This window comes from Triturus cristatus, chromosome 12 (assembly GCF_964204655.1).
Source record: "Triturus cristatus chromosome 12, aTriCri1.1, whole genome shotgun sequence".
NCBI classification, from domain to species: domain Eukaryota; kingdom Metazoa; phylum Chordata; class Amphibia; order Caudata; family Salamandridae; genus Triturus; species Triturus cristatus.
The window spans coordinates 763,191,387-763,211,958 of NC_140595.1; the positions used below are offsets into that span (position 1 = coordinate 763,191,387).

General features: G+C 42.0%; 1 protein-coding gene across 1 annotated transcript in view; it reads left to right on the forward strand.

Annotated features, from left to right (window-relative positions):
* The first annotated feature begins 482 nt into the window (after positions 1-482).
* The window catches only part of LOC146782752 (extracellular calcium-sensing receptor-like), a 90,602-nt gene continuing 70,512 nt past the window's right edge, over positions 483-20,572 (forward strand). The window contains exons 1-2 of the mRNA XM_085637227.1: positions 483-1,003; positions 6,384-6,675. Coding sequence (XP_085493353.1) covers positions 483-1,003; positions 6,384-6,675 — 813 coding nt within the window. The remainder of the gene's footprint in view (positions 1,004-6,383; positions 6,676-20,572) is intronic.

Consider the following 20,572-nt stretch of genomic DNA (forward strand, 5'->3'; position numbering starts at 1 on the left):
CGCTGATAATGGTTTTAAAGAATTTCAGAAAAATGCCTCAAGAAGCAAAGCATCCGGCAAACCATCTGGTGGTCTATCAATCTATTTAAGCACAAACATACCATGGTCCTATGAATCAATTGATCTAGGACAAACTGGATACGATGTATAAAAATCTCACTACCCCAAGATCCACTTAATGGGCTGCGATACAACAGTGAAGAAAAGTTTCTAGTCATATGCAATGTATATATCCACACAGCATCAAAAGCAAAACAGGGGAAAATCATGACCTTCAAAACATTGATCAAATCACGGCAATCATCCTTCCCGCAGTCAGGAATTGTCCGGCGACTTCAATATGTTTCTACTTCAAGTGGACCAGGCACAAAAAAAACAACAAAGTAAATTCAAAGGGAAAATTATTCCCCCAGCAATCACAAATTATCGGCAAAAAAGACCGCCATGGCTAACTGTGCGCCTCAATATTAGACGACACAGGGATGATAAACCTAAACGGTTGCTTTCCGCAGGACCACCCAGCGAGACCAAGCAGTATATCCAAGCAGACACACTCGGTCATAGACTACACAATTGTGGACATAGAGCTACTACAGATGATCTCTAGGTATCAAATAAAGCACAGACTAGAGAGTGACCACAGCCCTCAGTTAATCGACTTTCACATTTACACAACAATAGCAGAGGAATGTAAAAATCTCTCCGAAACGCCAAGTCCGCACAATCTAAAAAGGCTCTCGTGGAGCGGCAAAAATGCTGGTGAAATAATGAATCACTTAAAGAGCCTACCATCGACCACACAAGAACAAAATCTGATACAGCCATGGGCAACTTGGGTGAACATGATCACGATGCTGATTTCCAAATTTCCTTCACAGGAAAGACATAATGGAAACTACCTACGGTCAAAAACAACAGAGCCCTCAAGCTCCCTAGCTGTGAAAAAAAGGGCATTCAACCAAAAATTTAGAAAACTGTGGAAATGCACTGAAAACGAGCAAAGGTGAAAAGCAACAAATCCATCAATTAAGGCAGAACTACAAAAAAGATTCACTAAAAAAAGACAACTTAGAAAACTAATTTGAGGAAAACTGGATTCAAACTAACCAGGTTGAAAAGGTGATAAAAAACCTTAGATCCAGTGGAGCCCCTGGCCCAAATTGCTTACCAAACGGGCTTTTTAAACAAGACATATCGTTCTGGGCAGAATTCTTCACTCCACTATTCAATCATGCTTTTTTTTTTCTAAAGTCCTCATCTCACCAAAAATGCATCTGCAATTCTTTAAAAGCTGCCCTTCTGACCTGTGCACCCCAAGGCTGCTGCATTCGCTTTGGTCTGTACCCAAGCCCAGACCTGCCAAATAGTTGGTGGCTTGGTGTAATCATAGGACCGGGAGGGACTATGCCAGTCCCAGACCTCTTCTCCAAAATGTCAAGGCCTGCCAGATGTTCAGACAGTTATCTTCTCCTCCTCCCTGGTACAGTCGGGACATTGCAAGAGCAGCTTTAACCCAGTCTTCAGGCTTGGGGGGCAAAGGGTCTCTCCAATTGCTACATATTTCCCTTTATGCTATTAAAACAAGATATAGTAATAGACCTCTATGTGGATGCCTCATCTTCTTACTTAACATGCCTTCATCCCTAAATAAACTAAAGTGATGTTTAAAGTAATTTTCTCTCGCCAAAACACACTGAGTCTTGGACACTCATAAAAGATATGGATGTCATCGGCTTCAATGAGGCTGCATCTTGGGCATTTGGGGGTGGAGAGTGTGGCAAACCTAGCAATCCTTGCAGGGGTATAGTATAATTGATTCACAACAAAAAAGTGGTTCTTCTTGAGATTTGCTGGCTTGACGTACTCATACAGAAGCTTCAGAGAGGGTTCATATAGTTCTTCAATATCACATTCCAGGGGGACCTGATTCCAAACTAGCTGTTGTGGGGTATTCCTTCTCCTCTGCCTCCAGGAATTTCTTTTACCATTTTGAAATGTCCTTGCTCTTAAGGTTAACATCTTGAAGGGATTGCTCCACCTCCCAGTCCCTGTGTATATCCCCCTTCTCCGCTGCAAACCAAGAGACTAATTGCATGTATTTAATTTTGGAGAAGCCACTTCCAATCCTAGCTCTTAAGACGTCCCATGGGTGAACCCCTTCCGATTTTAACAGTTTTGACCATATAGTGACATCCGCTCTTCTAATTTGTGTTGCAAGGCTATCCTTCAGACATAGCGAGGTCCCTGGGGATTCCCAAATTGGAGCTTTTCAAACAAATAGTATACCAGCATTGTGAAGAGGTAGAGTTCTACATCCGATATTCAAAGCGGGCGGCAGGTCGGATCCTGCGAACTTTAGGCTAATCACCTTAATCGACGTAGAAGCAAAAATATATGTGTCAAATCTCCTGATAGCTCTGGAAGAATGGGCCTCTTCCAGCAAGATCATCCCAGTCACACAGACAGGCTTTAGACCCAGTACAAATATGTTGTCCAATCTTTTGGCTTTGAATCTCCTCGTAGAAAATGTCAAACGAAAATCCACCAAATTGTACACCTGCTTTGTCGATCTAAAAGCAGCGTTTGACATGGTACCGAGAGAACTTCTGTGGAAAAAAATGGCAAAATGGGGTGTTCCTTCATCACTATTATGGGCCATCGTTAATTTGTACACATCCACCTGGATCCAGATAAAACTGGGCAATGGAGAAAGTACCACAGGAAGGATTCCTACGAGCACCGGTCTAAAGCAGGGATGCGTGCTGGCACCTAGTCTCTTTAACATCTTCACCGCAGACTTAGATAGGAGGCTATCAGAAGTGCAAAGTGACCCCCAAAGATCGCACTCCGCAAAATAAGAAGTTTGCAGTATGCAGACGACATCGTCCTATGCAGTCAGACACCAGTGGGAATTCAGCGCCTGATCACAGAGCTGGTGGAATACACCAAGGAGCTCAAGTTGTCTCTCAACTACAAGAAAATGAAGGTCATGTATTTCTCAGCAAAAACAGTGCCCAATAAGGGAAATAACCAGTGGTATGCAGAGGAAAAATAATTGAGCAGAGTGCCTCCTATAAATACCTGGGAGTAGTGGTCGACACAAGGTTTACACTCAAAGACCACCTAAACACCAGAAAAGCTCAAGCAAATAAATTACGATTTGCGCTGAACATGTTAAAAGTGAAACTAAAGTGTTCAACTAACGCTCACCCATTAAAAGTTATTGCTGCCAAGATCCTCCCAACTCTCACATAGGGCTCCGAATTATACAAAGGACAAGATGCCAACTTTTTGATCCCATTGCAATCAGGCCTATTTAAACAAGTCTTTAGGATTCCGCAGCATACATCTCAAGCCCAAGTTCGCTTGGAATTCGGGTTATTAAACCAGCATCCAATCAGACAAGCAGCAGTAATAAAGATGTGCTGGAAACTAAAAGCAGCACCAGAGGACTCTTTGTTGGGGTATTGCTGGACAGAAATAAAGAACCAACCCAAAGGAAGAAATGCTTGGCACACAGCACTCGAACAAGCATTGACAACGCTTGATATGCACGACGCTTGGAACACTGACTATAATTTCAATGCATTTAAAAATATAATCAACAACGAAGCAAAGCAAAAGCCCTGGATAATGGATAAAGCTGCCCTATCAAAGAAAAAACATGGCTGGATGGTCTTATCCTCATATGAGATGCGATTGCCTCAACCGTACCTGGTTCAGCACATCACTCCATCGACCCAGCATCAGCTACTTTTAATCCGGTTGGGAGCCTTCACCACAAAAGACCAGGGTCCAAAATGAAAACAATCGTGGCCAACAATGCTTTGCAGGCTTTGTGCTCCAGCTGAAGAGTCTCTCATCCACCTAGTGTGCATTTGCTCAGCTGTGAATAAGTTGAGGCGGCAATATATTCTTCATGCACTCCGTGCTTTGCAAGTTAGATCATGTTGACCAGCCATCATGCAACTACTGAACTGCCATTCGCTTCAGACCTCATGCAGGGCAGCCAAGTTTCTGGAGAAAGTTAGCCTATTATTATCTAAAACAAACACATAGCGCCAACGTGTATATGCATTTTGGCACCAAAAGCGACAAGCATACTAGCTATTTGTACTTGATTCTCAAATAGAAGATAGATAACTATGAACTTCTAGAGATCAACTTGTTTTAAAGCTCATAATACACTTGAGATCGCACATGAATCTGAGGTCTTGTAACATCTAGTTTATATCTGCACATTGTCCATGATTAAAGCAGTGTAGTCAAGGATGCACGCACAAAGGCATTTCTCGCATATAACCGCAATGAAATTTGGCGACCGCCTGCAATGAGAGACACACAGCACCATAGGACTGCAGTTTTAACTCATGATTCCAGCAACGATGTAGCAGACCAGTAAAACTTGGCACTAAACACTATTTTGTACATGTTTATAGCAATAGGACAAAAGAAGTTAAAACACTGAGTAATAACTTGTGTACCGATCAATGCTGACTAATTATGACAAATTCTGAACTTTGGGAAATGGACATATCCTCCTCTTTTCTCTTCTCTTTTTTAAACATAATTGCTGATAGTGATTTTATTGACAACATTTCGTTGATTTTTTTGTAATGGTTTTAATTAACTGCATGCAATAAAAAAATGACTTACTTACTCATTGGTATAGTACTTTGCTTTGGCAGATGTGATGAGCTGCCTGGGTGTTGCATATAGGGACTACAGTATCATGAGATCATCAGGAGTTCTAGTTTCCTTCCATTCTCTTTCCTGCTTGTGGCTGGATCATTTAATGTCATCAAAATCTGTGTCTGTGTGTGTTTTCAAATGTTTGTGTATCTGCATGTGATGAGCTGTCTGGGTAATGCATATAGGGACTGCAGTATCATGAGATCATCAGGAGTTCTAGTTTCCTTCCATTCCCTTTCCTGTTTGTGGATGGATCATTTATTGTCATCAAGGTCTGTGTGTGTTTGTGTATCTGTGTGTGTATGTGTGGGTATGCATCTCTCTGTGCATCTAGGCATGATCCTTTGTCGATTTTGGGTGCTTGGAGTTTTGTTGCTTGTTCTAGACTTCATTAGTGGTTGGCGGGTAAGCTTTCACTGATTGTTCCATGCTATATATATTCCATGCATGATATTTTCACTGCTGAGGCCTGTACTGTCCAAGTTGTATGTCTAATTAAAGCATGCACTGCTTCTCAAAGTTCCATATGTGTGAACCAAGGGCCAGATGTGTAAAACATTATTGTGATCTCAAATGCTCCGAGTCTGAGATTACAACCACACAAATGCTTTTTGCTTTTTATTAAACCCATCTAAGGAGTCGGAAACTTTTTTCCAACTCCTAAGATAGGTTTCAGAAATGTATTCATAACCACTAATGAAAAGGGCATATTGTAGGCATCCCTTCTAAAACAGATATTTCTATCCATAAGCATCAATGTTTTAGGACTAAAATATTGGTTTTAAACCATTGAAATGTTTCCAAAACTAAGTTGGTGTGGTAGTATATCCCCCCCCCCTTGGGACGTTTTTCCCTTACTGAATGTTAAAAAAAAGGTCCCAAAGGTAGAGTAAGCAGTGGTCCAGGATACATACCTCAGTCCTATTGCATATTAAAAAAGGCTGGTTTATTGAAAGTCAGTCGCACACATGGCTGTCTGGTGACCCCAGCAGGCCACAATTCCTGTGATGGCCTCCAATCGAAAACAGTCTCAATTTGAAACCTTCTTGAATAGTAATGAGGTAGGTCAGATTGGAACTCACACTCAATCTGAATTTCCCGACCAACCTAATTGCACATATGTTGACTCTGAAAATTGCATACTGGTCACATCAAATCTTGATGCAAACTGTGACCAATATTTAATGGGCAGTAAATATTACACATGGCCACAATTTCACTTTACTGTTGCCAATATTATATCTATTCTGTGAGTGGGGGAGTCTTGCATAGTTGCAGCCTGTGCTTCATCCTCTCTGTGTGCAGAGGGAAATGAACACTGCTGCTGCCAGCCGTCCTTCTGCTCTGCATGTCAGACACTTGAATTGCGGCTTCATGTGCTGCGAAGCATGTTCTAAGAGTGTAAGGAGAGGTTGCAATGTGCACTTAAAAATATTGCACAAAAAACGTTTTATGTAAGAAATAAATCTGTTTAGCTTATGTTTAGGCAGGCAAGCTCTCCTGCAAAATGTTGTTGGGTAAATGTCACCTGGTGGCAAGTTTGTAAACTATGCAAGAAGCTGTGATCTGTGCACAACTTTATTATTGAAAATTATCCTTAGCACTGGCCTCACCCCTAAATGCTACTAAATATTTTGTGAGAATTAGTAAACGTGCCTAAATTGTGTTGGTCTTTCTCTGAAATATTCCAGGTTTGGACTCCAGAATTATCAATGGATCCAGGCTATGGTGTTTGCCATTGAAGAGATTAACAACAACCACAACATTTTACCCAACATTACCCTTGGATTCCACATTTACGATACATGTTCAATGCTTCAGCGATCACTGAAAGGAATTCTATGGATTCTTTCAGGACAAACACAGTTAGTCACAAACTACCGGTGCAGGAGAGGTTTATCACCAGCGGCCATCATTGGGGATTCTGGATCCACACGCTCAATGGCTCTTGCCTACATTCTTGGCCTGTACAGATATCCACAGGTAAGAATGTGTAAGTATCACTTAGATGTTTTATTAAACAGTCACATAAGCCAGGACCCAAGCTAATTCATAATTATCACACAAAAGAATATACTAGACAAAAATTCACATGCAGTCAATCAGGTCCTAGAGGGCATTTTCTGATAGGCAGAAGAGATCAGACTTGAATGTAGTATGAGAGTCATATACTCATTCTGGAAGGCTTGGAGTATACAATTGCATAAATATGGTACGAGGGGTGTTAGAAACGGGGTTCTCTAGCTGGCAACGGCTTGCAACCTACCCAAGTAGGGACCCTTATTCTAGTAAGGGGATCCCTTGTGGTTTTTCAAGAGAATTGTAGCCACTACCACATTCAAAACTTATAACTGCAAAATGTATTATAACCAACACACTAAACACATTACTATCCAAATGACTCCATAATAGCATGTATAACTTGCTTAATATCTCTATAGCACAATGTATAACTCCTTAAGTGGAATCTGTGACTGTATCAGTAAGTCTCTCATTCACTGTAAAAGTATTTGAGTGGATCAGTGGTTCTGTAGCGAACTGCATGACTGTCTCAGTGCATCTTTGAGTGGGTGCTTCAGTGTCTCAATGGGTCTGTGATTGGTTGCATGAGTTTCTGAGTTGATGTGTGAGTGGTATATTGGTGCCTTTGTGCATTAGTAAGTATATGAATGTCTGACTGGATCTGTGAGTGGATACATGAGTGTCTAAGTGGGTGTCTGTGTGGGTGAGAGAATGGGTGCATGAGTGCCTGAGTGGGTCTTTAAGTGAGTGCATGAGTCTCTCAGTGGGTCTATCACTGGGAGTGTGACTGTCTAAGTGGTTCTGTGAGTGGGTCTCTGAGTAGGACAGTGAGTGGGTGTGTTAGTCTCTGAGTGTATGAGTGACTGGGTGCATAAGCCTCTGAGTGGGTATGTGAGTGGGTATATGAGTGTCTGAGCAGATCTGTGAGTGGGTGTATGAGTCTCTCAAAGGGTTTGTGAGAGAGTATACGTCTCTGAGTGGGTGAGTGAATGCGTGCATGCATGAGTGTTTGAGTGTGTGTGACTGAGAGGGCGAGTATCTGGGTGAGTCTGTGAATGGTGCATGAGTCTTTGAGTGGGTGAATGAGTGGGTGCATGTATATCTGAATGAGTCTGTGAGGGGGCGTGTGAGTCTCTGAGTGTAAGAGTAGGTGACTGAGTACATACGTCTCTGAGAGGGTCTGTGACTGAGTGTGTCAGTGACTGTAAGGGTGTGTGAGTGGGTGTATGAGTGTCTCAATGGGTCTGCCAGTGGGTGGGTGACTGTCTCAGTGGATCTGTGAGTACATACATGAGTGTGTGAATGGATCTGTAAGTGGGTACATGAGTCTCTGAGTGGGTTTGTGAGTGGCTGCATGAGTGCCCAGTTGGGACTCTGAGTGCATGCAAGAGTCTTTAAGTGGGTATGAGACTGTGTGCATAAGTCTATGAGTGGGTCTCTAATTAGGTCTGTGAGTCTCTGAGTGGGTCTCTACATGTAAAGTGTCTGAGTGAGTTTGAGAGTGCATACATGAGTCTGTGACAGTGACTGGCAAGTGTGTACAAATATATATTTAAATAATATTTTCACCAATATTCATGAAGACATCATGATTGGTGCAATGTCCCCGTGATGGAACACAGGGGGGCTGCGCTGTCACTCACGGTGTCATTGGGAATATGGTGTGCAATAAAAAAAAAAAATTTGGGACACATAACTGGTGTCATTAACACCCCCATTTCTAAAACATGGGGACAGAGTACCTTCAACCTGAACCCTTGTGTTAGCTTTCACAGAAATTGTCAGCCCCGGAAACCGTTCCAGATCGATAAAATGATGACCGCAACCTGAAAATGGTGGCCAAAACTTTCTGGTCAGGTTGCGTCCAGCCAATCAGAGCATTCCTGGTGTACTGTGGAATTATTGCGAAATAGCCTCGACCACTGTGAAACCACAGCGAAATATACGCAGCCAGAGATATAAATACATTGTTCATTTTGAATTTCTCAAAAACTTTTGAACGGATTTGCACCAAATAACAAAAAGTACAATCTGCGTAACAACATATATCTTTCTGGCAAACTTCGTGTAATTCCATCCAGCAAACACACCCTTATTTCACGCAGATCACCCCCAAACTTTCCATGACACACAAAACCTACTTTGACACTTTTTGGGGAAAATTTCATGCATATTGGTCATACGACACCAAAGTAATAGGCATGTCAAAAAATTCTTCTCCTATGGTGGAATCTAGGTCTTTAACACTGGGCGTAGTTCGCGTAGTAGCGCTACGCGAAGCTACGCAAAGTGCACTTCGCACTACGAGTAGCACTTCGTGAAACTGCGTAGTACCCTGTTCACACTGTGCAAGATTCTGTTTTCAATGATTGCACAGTGCGGACAAGCATCCGGCACTGTGCAATCATTGAAAACGGCAACTTGCACAGTGCGAGCTGTAGTTTTCTGCAGCTCGAGTAGATTTTTACTTGAGCGGCAGCTTTCTCAACGCGGACTGGTAGTTTCTCATCGCGAGCATATACGCGACCACTCGCAGTGAGAAACCTGACCTCCCCGCATTGAGAATCTCGCTGGGAGGTTTATTTTCCATGCTCGCGATCGGCAACTTGATGTTGCCGATCGCGAACGAGGAAAAAGTCTCCCCAGGATGTCATTTTGCTTGCTCGCGGTCACCAACTTGCACTTGAGGACCGCGAGCCAGCAAAAAATGACCGCTGCACTACGCTACGCGTGTTTGCAGTGTGCTACGTGCAATTCACGTAGTGCGAAGTAGCGCAAACTTCGCAGACTGCGTGAGCATATTGCTTTGCCCAGGCTTAGTCTTAAGAATAACTGCCTACTGGTGTCTACCAGCAGGTAGAATATATATATACTACACTCTGGTCGCTGAGCCACACCTCTGCCCTCCCCAGTCTTGTGTGTCCAGTGCTTTCCCCAATCTTATTTAATTTGGAATGGGAATAGTAAATGTGCCTCCATAATATATTTTATATATATATGTTAAAAAATTTAATGTGTTAAACATTTATATATGTTTAATACATTTCAATTTTTAATAAAATAACATATATGGGAAATATGAAGGAAATAGAACAATGGATCACTTGTGAAACAGACTTTGTGATTTATGTACTTGAATGCATTTGTGGAATAAAATAGGTTGGCAGTACCATCAATAAAATAAAACTCTGGATACTTCAACATCTGCGAGGGATTAAGAATCAGGACTTTCAATATGCCATGGCTAAACAAATTTGTGAGTGAGTGAGAAAAGCATAAAATATGACATATTATTGAGTAAAGTACATTACAAAAAAATCACAAGGAGGAAACAGAGAGCTAGAGCCCTGAAGAGAAGAATCGTTTTCACGTTTCACGTTTATTTAGTCTTTATTTCGATTGTAAAATCATTAAAGACAACAGTACATCAATTAAATTCATAATGTGAACCGTTAATTTCCACCATATACTTAAAAATGTTAACAACTTGATCGTACAAACATTTTAAGATTAATAAAACCAATATAAATAATTCACATAAAACCATAAGTCAATCCATCCTACTATACAATCATATTTCCATTTAAAAAGAGATGGAAAATCAATTACATAAGAACAATTTTAATATCATCCTGAGAACTGACATATATCTAAATATAACTACAATGGCCTGGTTGTGAGAGAATGGACTTTTTACATGTTAACTTCATTCCGAGACTTGACAATTTTGCTATGGATGGCCCACATCCAGCCCAGGAATTTTGACAGAGCAATAATTATGGCTCACTTGTGTCTGTCTTTAGGATCCTAAAAGCCTCTGTAACCTCCCTGGTGCCAAGATTTAAACAAATTGGTTTGAGCCATCTGTTTCGACGAGCTTTATAGGCTGGACAAGCGAGCAAAACATGTGCTATAGTTTCACTCTGCAGCGGACAAGTGTTACATTTATCATGATTCAAGGGATGCCATTTGCAGGTAAAAGTCTTAATTGGAAGTGAGCCGACTCTGTATTGGTGATACAATTTCCTGTCAAGTGATACCGTAATATTGTCCCAATAAGATTCATAATGGTACTCTTGTTTCCTCTCCAGGAAATCGCTCGTCAAGGTGGGACTCATGGTGGATGAAAAACGTTTCCTCCCAACCATGTTCTAATAGGCTATGTTAAACTCTTTCTTTCAGGGAAGAAGGTTGCCTTCAGGATTATCCCATAGCCCACTCATCCACATCTCGCTCAAGTAGGTTTTGATCCTTCTCAACTAGAAGATCTTACAGGAGGTATCAGCCTGCCTGATTTCAAGCAATGCCTGGGCATAGAGAGACAGCTCAGGAGTAGCCCATAATCTTCTCCATAATGCCACAGGTCTACAACGCTAAGGATGGGGCATCTATTGGGTGGTTTGAGTAGTATTCCACGACCCTGTTGATAAAAAGGGAAAACAGGGTCGGGGCAAGCACACAACCCTGACGTACCCCCTTGGTGATAGGAAACTTGTTCGTGACTTCCCCATTCACACCCCAGCGTACGTGGGCAAAGTTTGAATTATGCAGAGTAATTAAAACGGCCAGCAATTCAGGCGGCATCCCCATATCATGAAAGGTGCTCCACATTTTATCTCGGGGCACCAAATCGAAAGCCGATTTTAAATCAATGAAGGCTGCAAATAGCAGGCTGCCCCCTATGATTACCACCCTCCAATAAATGATTGCAAACCTGAAAACCTGGTCAATCGTCCCTGGCCGAAACCCAGCCTGCATGGATGATAAAATACCTGTTTCGTCCATTCATGTCTGGATTCTGCTTAAGACCATCCTGGCAAAGATCTTTTGAATACAATCAATAAGGCTTATGGGCCTATAGCTGCCAGGTTTCGATCCATCCCCTTTCTTAAAAATTGGGATGGTCTCTGCTCCTGACCACGTCTCCGGGGTGGGGGCTCCACTTGCTATAGCATTGGCAAGAGTCTGAATATAACTCACCCACTTGTCACTGTTGTGCATGAACAGGTCTGCTGGGATGCAATCTAATCCAGGTGCCCTACTTTTTGGGATTTGCTTAAGGGCTTTTTCAACCTCTTGTTTAGAAAAATGCAGGGTGGTAATGGGATTGGGCTTGGGAAATTGGGCTGTATAATCGTTACTGACAGCAAACTGGGCCTCAAAATGAGAGGTCCACACTTCAGGTGCAACGTGATTAATGGGGAGTGGTTTTAATATGCCATTACCCCATTTAACAAGATGCCAAAAATTGGCCATGTTTTTTTCCTGGCTTGCACTGAGCAGATTTTGCCAATGGTGTTCATCCCATTCCTGTTTGGATCGTAATAAAACTTGCTTATAGCCAGCCCTTTCCGATTTAATCTCTTCCTTTTTCCTTAGTCTAATTGCTCTCTCTAATCTCCTATAGGCCGCTCTACATGATTTATTGTACCATGGGGCTGCCTTTGGACTTCGCTTCCTTTCCAGTTTTTTTAACTTCCTAGCAAAAAAAGGTTAAAGTTTTGAAAATAAGTAGTTATGAACCTGCAAAATAATAGAATTTATGTCCTCTTGAATGTCACAATCTTGGATAGTTACCAGGGAACACTCAACCAGTGCCTCCATCTGTCTTAGGTGCCCTTCATTGGTTGCAACACTGACCAATTTGACTCTCCTGGAATCGTTAGAGGACTCCACTTCTGCTACAACCTTTACTATTTCCTGGCATTTATTATTAGGTAGGCCTGGGACCTGCAAAGTCAATACTAACGGGTTATGGTCACTTTCAACCCGATCATAAACTACCATAGCTTGTAAAGACGGCCATAATTCCAGGCTGAGGAAGATATAATCAATCCCACTACTTCTCATGCCATTTATGAAAGTGTGTATACCCCGCCTATCGGACCTGGACCTCCCGTTCACTGCCCTTATGCCCCGTTCTAAGCACAACCCTTTCAACTGAAGTGCCAGTTCAGTCCATTTTTTGATAGGTGGAAGATCAAGAGATGGAATATCCTAGTGTGCATCCTCCTCACTACTAAGATTACCATCTTCACAGACTTGGGGCTCGAAGGTGCAATTGAAATCCCCGACAGTGATCAGGCTACTATGTCACCTGTGCATATCCAAAACCCCATCCAGTATCATAACTGTACTCGATTCTTTACCTCCAGGGGTCCCTCTTGCATATACATTGATGATCAGTATGTTCAAAACCTTTCCCATCCGCACTCTTATCACCAAGAGGTCCCCACTATCGATCTTAATTTCCTCCACTGTGTATCCCGCATTCTGTTTAACTAGTCCCCCTTTGGGCCTACCTTTTTGTCCCTTCAAAGCAGGCTTGAAAAAATGGAAGCCTGGATGACAAATTTGGTCAAGCACCTAAGTTTCTTGAAAAGCCCAAATATCATATTTATCAATGAATGTTGACCATTCAGAAGAGTGGGTTTTGGTGGAGAGGCCAGCAATATTCCAACTTACCAGTGAAAGATTGGGGTTACCATGCCCTGGTATTGGTGTTCTGGATACATCATGGAGATCAAAAGTGACAGGGTAGTCCATAGCCTCTTGACTACTTCCATCATTGGACTCAAAAACCCCTACATTGGGCTTGATACAGGGCAAGGAGGCAGAGCGGTCCCCTTCTACTACACTTCTCAGGTTCACCCCATCTACACCATTTCCCATCCTGTCTGAAATAACACCCACATGTCCTACCTCTATGTGTCTATTATCCCCATTTAAGATTGATATTTTGATGGAACATTGATGGAGTACAGTCCCATTCTTTTGGATACACATTGAATTGCTAGTACGTTGAATTGATGGGTCAATACCAGGTCCAAATCAGTCTATGTCTTCCAGCGAATTCAACACCCCATAATAATTGAATGTGGGGATTGAATAGCTTGGTATTCCATGGGCTTATTGCACCAACCTCTCATTAATTCCCCTACTGTTTGTGGTTGGCTGGTAGAAAAAGCCCAGGGGGAGGATGTTAATGTCCCTCACTCTAATCTGAAGATTGCCAGCCCTGTCCAAAATGTGTTGAACCAGCCCTGGGGACCCGAAAGTCAACACCACACAGTCGCCTGGTAGAGATTTGTGTGAACTACCAATCCATGGTATCCTACGTACCATTTTAAAATTGGAATAAAGCTCATGCTTGATACCAGTCCTTGCTGTCAAAAGATGTAATGCCCCATTCCTCAATGAAGACCAGTGTTCCTGTGCCATGGGCTGGATGGCTGGCACATTAGCCAAAACCACCGTATCTGGTGCTGCATCCGGGGGCAGATGCAACGTGTTATGAATATGTGGGGTGATGCCAGTACTCCTACTTTGAGGCACCCTGGAACACCTATCCCCAACAGAAGAAGGGCAAAAGGAATTGGTGCCGCTATTGGTATTATTCAGGGGTTGATTAATCCTTGTTAACGCTGTGGTTGGGGCGGGACATGGCAGGGTATTGGGACGATCCCTAGTGCATGATCGATTTTCATTCAGAGTGACCAATCCTTCTCCCTGTCCCTCGTTAGTATTGGTGTTGGCTATCCTAACACTATATATAGTCTGCTCTATTTTTGTCAGCCTACCTTCTATCTGGGTCAATTTTTCCAATAGTGGATTGATCAAGGCCTCAAATTTATTGCCTATCTGAGTGAGGAAACCATCCTCAAACATACCGGTAGCTGAACCTGTTGCAGCGGCAGTATTAAGAGTCGTGCATGAATTTTTGAAGGCTGTGCTATCGTTAACACTATCTTCACACCCATGATCACCCACCTTCCGTGTACTTTTGTTTAGCTACTTGTTGTGTGGACTTGGGGGGGTCCGCAATTTCCTTTTCTTTGAGGGTGGTACCCCACATTGAGGCTGTCTCATTTTTTGACTTCTTGTATTTACCATGGGAATACTGGAGGCTGGAACTTGTGATACATTACCCGTATTGGTGGTTTTTGGATTTGTTGGTAACAATGAAGGCGATGTGATAGAGCTACAAAATAGAGCAACAATGGTACTAACAATACTCTCTGGGGGGGTCGAGGACACAAGACTAACAAGGGGTTGCAGTGGCTCCAACAATAATGGGCGTTCGGTAAGCTGTATTTCATGGATCAAGGCAGATTCCGCCCTAGAAAGGAACGCATCTAAAGTACCCACAACCCCTGAACCCCCCTTCCGTCTATTCATATTAAGTAAAATACAATATATAAGGCAAACACAACGATAAATAACACTACAGGTATATACTTGCAACTTAGATTTTAGGGGGGTGGCCCAGTCCAGTCTCTGCCAGTCTCAGACGGGCTCAGATGGGCCCTCCCTTGGTCCGGGCTTCGTCCGCGCTTTGTCACGCGCGCCTCCCACGCCGTGGGTGGAGAGGAAGCACTTTAAGCGCGATTGCCTTCCCTCCCCCTCACTCGCGGCAGCTGTAGATTGCCTGGTGCACCCTGGGGGCTGAAGCCCTCACCCAGGGTGTTGTAGCGTTAAGCACCGATACAGGAGCAAGTTGACAGGGCAGCACAGCGTCCTTAATCAGCCCACCTCCTTTAATAAAAGAGCAAGGATAACTGTGTCCGCAAAGGCAGCAGGAAGAATCTAAAATGATAACATTGATGAACACGGAAATCCACCATGAACTAAATGCTGATGCAGAATTGCACATTTTATAAGAATTCTTATGTCCTATCGAAAGGGTTCCTCTATTTTCTATAATTTTTGTGTTGTGGGAAGTACAATACAATACCGGAAATGTATGTGTATGAAAAAAAATGTCTTTGAGACTGGAGTTTCAAAACACGGTGAGATTAATTACTGGTACTTAAAGTATAGCCCAGTGGTGATTGATTATAACTGTTTACATAAGAGAAAAGTAGATGTGAAGACATTAGCTAAATGTCTCAATATAGGAATTTATTTGGGTCTAAATATTGTTTACATTTTTGTTTGTACTTTAAGAATGAGTAAGATATACAACATGAGGAAATACACTGCATTGGATTTCCTTATAAAGTACTTGGAATGGGTAGGTGGAAAATGAGAAGAATAATTATACCACATGCATCTGTCTTCTTTTTCTCTCTCCTTTTTATGGTTCTTTTTGATCTTGAGGTAAATCATTAGATTGATAGGGAAAATAATAAGAGTTAAGTACTGTATGCATATTTGCACAGAGGATTGCTGTTCTATTTAGAATAATAATCTGTTTATAATGGAAACATATTTAAAACTATTTGGCTTGTGCTTATTACGATCAACAATTCAGGCAAACTTTGTACAAAGGATTGTTCTTTGAGAGAGAGTATTACATGTGATTTTGCACAGAAGAGTGAAATTGTTTACAATTGAATTGCACTTTATTAACAGAACCTTGTTAGGTACAGTTCTGTCTGTCACTCTTTGTATATATGAGCAGACTTGTTTACAATTTGAGAAGAGTTTATGGTGACATAATAATTGATGACATGGAAATAGAGACATATGTTGTTCTGAGAAAGTCATTCTTACTGTTTAATAATATTGATGGATGCATACTGGCATGGCACCTTACAATGTAAAAGCATACATTTGGCAACAATGTCTCTAATTTATTATGGTCTTCTTTTCTTTTAATAATTCCCTTTTCATAATCCTAATCCTGCTCTCATCCTTTGGGTCAAACTATTCTCCCCTTTGTTCAAACATCTCTCTCTTCGTTAGTTTAAAACAGGTACTACACCCAAATTGTATAAAAAGCATGAAAAAAGAAAACATTCGAGAAAAAAACCAGAACATCAATCTGTAAATAACTGTATGTTCAATTAATTGTGCAGTAGGTTGTGGGAATTCTCCAGAAATGTATCACAAACAACATGGTAGAGAGATTGTGTCACAACTGTAAATAAGGCAACAGTCCAGTCATTGTTTTTAATAGTGGTGGAGTTAAGAGGATTTTCCCTTAAAAAAATATCCTCTGCACATGTAAAACACTTATGACCCTGTTGAAGGCTACGGCTGAAAAGCGTTGGTCTCATGTCCGCACCCAATGGTAATGTAAACTTAAAAGAATAAGGATTATGTGAAAACTGGCTGTGCTACTGTGTTCTATATATATATATTTATATATATATATATATATATATATATATATATATATATATATATATATATATATATATATACATATACATATACACATTTACTATTCCCATTCCAAATGAAATAAGATTGGGGAACGCAGTGGACAAGCTGGAGTGGGGAAGGTGTGGTGCAGTCGCCAGAGCGGCTGAATTCGGAGCATGGGGCTCAAGGTTTGATCCCCGGTGCCGGCAGCAGATCAGCTCAGCATTGTGTGACTCTGGGCAATAGCTCACTTAATCTTCCTGACAGCCTCCATCACCTCAACAGTACTGTGAACAATAAGCAAGAGACTTGATAAGAAGTCTGACTCTCCCTCTGGCCCTATGGTATTGTTGTATTAAAGCAAGTCAATGCAGAAAGATTACCCACAGGCTCGTGAATCACCTTCCTCAATACATCAGTTCTGATACTTCACTTCTCAATTTTCACAAAAAACGTAAGATCTGGCTGATCAACTAAGAGCACCACCCAGGTCTACATTCTGCTCTAGCAGCTGGATACCCTCACAGGTGATAAGCTATGCCATACATATCAACATAACATAACAAAGAAAAATCTGAACTCTTCAACATATGTTTCCCACTGGAGTGGTTAGCAGGACTTGAATTTGCAATACCCATTTAAATAAGCCAAATATTTGATGAAATACGTGGGTTTCAATATCACAAATTCAGTGAAAGAATGGGCAAGAATAAGCTGGGCCACACAAAAATGTCAGATTGGGGCAGGCCTAGCCAGGTATTTCATATTGTTGTTGATGCATAATAATGTTATTAAAATTAAGGGGCCTCATTTATGAAAAGTGATGCATCACTGCGTGAAAACAGTGATGCGTCACTTTTCACTGCGCCCTCCCTGCGACTCCAATGATGCGTCATATTTACAGTATGACGCATCATGTCGCAAGGAGTCACAGATACGTCAGTATTTCTGACGTATCTGTAGGCGCAAAAGTGACGCATTGCTGGAGTGTGTCACAAAAGTGACGCAACTCCAGCAATGTGTCCTTTCACATGGGGCAAGCCCCATGTGAAAGGGCCTGCCTCAGTCTTACGCCTGCTGTGAGGCAGGCACAAGATATTGACGCATTTGCACCCTAGAAGTGGTGCAGTGAAATCTCGTAGATTTCGCTGCGTTACTTCTACGATGCTTACTTACATGGGAACGCCCACCCTGCATACATTATACCTGACGCAGGTATAATGTAGCGCAGGGGTTTACAAAGTGACGCATCTACCTAGATGCGTCACTTTGTAAATATGGTGCAACAAGGTCCAGTTTTTACGCCGCTGATGCGTCACAAAAAGTGACGCACCGGCGGCGCAAAAGTGACGCAAGGACTCATAAATGAGCCCCAAGATATTTTCATGCCTACTTAAATTGTATCTCAATTAAAAGCCCTACAAAACCAAACTAATATATTTATTCATCAGGATAGGAGAAATGGCCAAGGTAGCCAAGAAGTAGTTATAGCCCCACAAGCAAAAGGCAGCCTTGCATGCCTGAATATTTTGAAAATATTACTAGCAGCCCGTTTAAGTTCCAATGCCAAGTGGTTGGTTGGAGAATGAAAGAAACATTGGCTCCATATGGAGACAGCTTGGGCAGGCTGATGCTCATAGGACTCTTCCTGGCTATATAAAGATGATCGCCCCAAGAATCAGTGCTTTTTAGAGATGATGTGAACCTCTCTTGAAACGCGGGACACATTAGTAATCAAGGAGAGGGCTTCTACATTTCCTTCACCCTACACACCGATATACATAAACACAGATGGTTAGGATCATGGGACAAGTTTGAGAAACACACACAATCACCAAAACACACATGTTTAGGATCTTGGCACAGGTTTGAGAAATTGAAAATGGGTGACCGCTTAACACTTTATAGAATGTAAGAACAACTTTAAAGTTACAGAACCTGACAGACTTCAATATGCCCATCTTAGATGCTAGGTAATGCCAGCCATGGGACAACTCACCCCATTGGCAAAATATCTGGGAAGGTTTGAATCCACAAAGAGGCTATTCTCACAACTCACCCTTTAGAGAATAATTTCAGGGAGCATAAGTGTAAATACTAAGCACAATGGGATTTGGAATTAGGCAAAGAGATTCCTGAGATGCACTAGGCAAATAGCTAGAAAACTCTCTCTAAGTGTTTCAGGTGCTTACAACACATGGAAACCTAATACAAGGCTAGGATGTGATGCTACCTCAAAGATTGCAGCAAATATATTTAAATCAGTGTTGGAGGTATAGAGAGGAAATGGAGTTGATGTACATATGGTGGAAATGTGCAGGCATTCAGGTATAATGAAAAGAGATTCTAAGTCCTTTGATAGTGCCATCAGGACGATGTTCAACTCTAAAGCTCAATGTGTCCTTCTACACACTGTACCGGTTAGCCACTTATGAGAGGCACAAAATGCAGGAAGCCACGGTCTCCCACTGGTTGAGAGCAGCCAAATGACTAGGGACCATAATTATGACCACAGTTTTGTCACTCTTGCACCACACAACATGGTGCAAGAGCGACGCAACTCAAAAATGAGATTTATGAATCCAAGTAAGGTCACCTTGCGTGGCCCTGAGTGACATACATCTTGAGTAAAATCACTATGGTGTCTTACTCTACACTAGGGAGGTGTTCCATGGGTGTTGTGTGGGTGTCCCCACAAAATTCCCATGGTTTTTGAAGCATTCCCATATTTACCAGAACTTTTAAATCTGGGAATATGCCAAAAAGATAAGCCTTCCCAGGAGAGGCGTAACAAGGAGAAATACCTTTATTTCTCCTTGTTACTTCCTTCTTCTATGTGTGATGTGATGTGTGTATGGTTAGCGTGAAAGGAGTGGGCAGGGGTTATTGCAGTGGGAGTTCCAGCGCAAAAACCCATTCATTTTGATGCTGCCCCCTATGTACAAGGGCAGCGTACATAGGAGGCAGCGCCAAAATTAAGATCAGGTAAATCCTGGTCTTAAGTTTGCAAAACGAGGAGAAATGCATTATTTCTCCTCGCCTTATGCAGCACACATGGAAAAAGCAAAATGCCATGGTTTCTTTATGTACAGGAAGGTGTCCCTTCCTGTACATAAACAAACCTTTAAAAAAAATGCCACTGAAGCAGCACTCATGAAAATGACAGAACGGCATTTCTAGGATTGTTTATGTGCAGTAAGGGACACCTTCCTACACATGAACAATCCTCCCCTGCACGCAGACACCTTTGCACTATGGTGCAAGGGTGCCTGCATTGGCACTATGGGGCATATTAGCAAGGAAGTTGCGGAAAGAGGCATTAGCCTTCTTGGCTTAACGCCTCTCTCTGCCACTTCGGAAATGCAAGGCTGCATCATATTATGGTGCAGCCTCGCGTTTCCCCCTGCGATAAGGCTAAGTTTTACAACTTAGCGCCAACGCAGGCACCCTTGCACCAGAGAGCAAGGGTGTCTGCGAGCAGGGAGGTTTGTTTATGTACAGAAAGGTGTCCCTTCCTGCACATAAACAAACCTAAAATGCCAGTTTGTAACTTACATGTGTGCTGCTTTATGCAGCACACATATAAGTTACAAAATGGCATTTTAAAAAAAGGTTTGTTTATGTACAGGAAGGGACACCTTCCTATACATAAACAAACCATGGCATTTTGCTTTTTCCATGTGTGCTGCACAAGGCAGCACACATGGAAAAAGCAAAAAAGAGGAGAAATAAAGCATTTCTCCTCTTTCGCCATCTTAAAACCAGGATT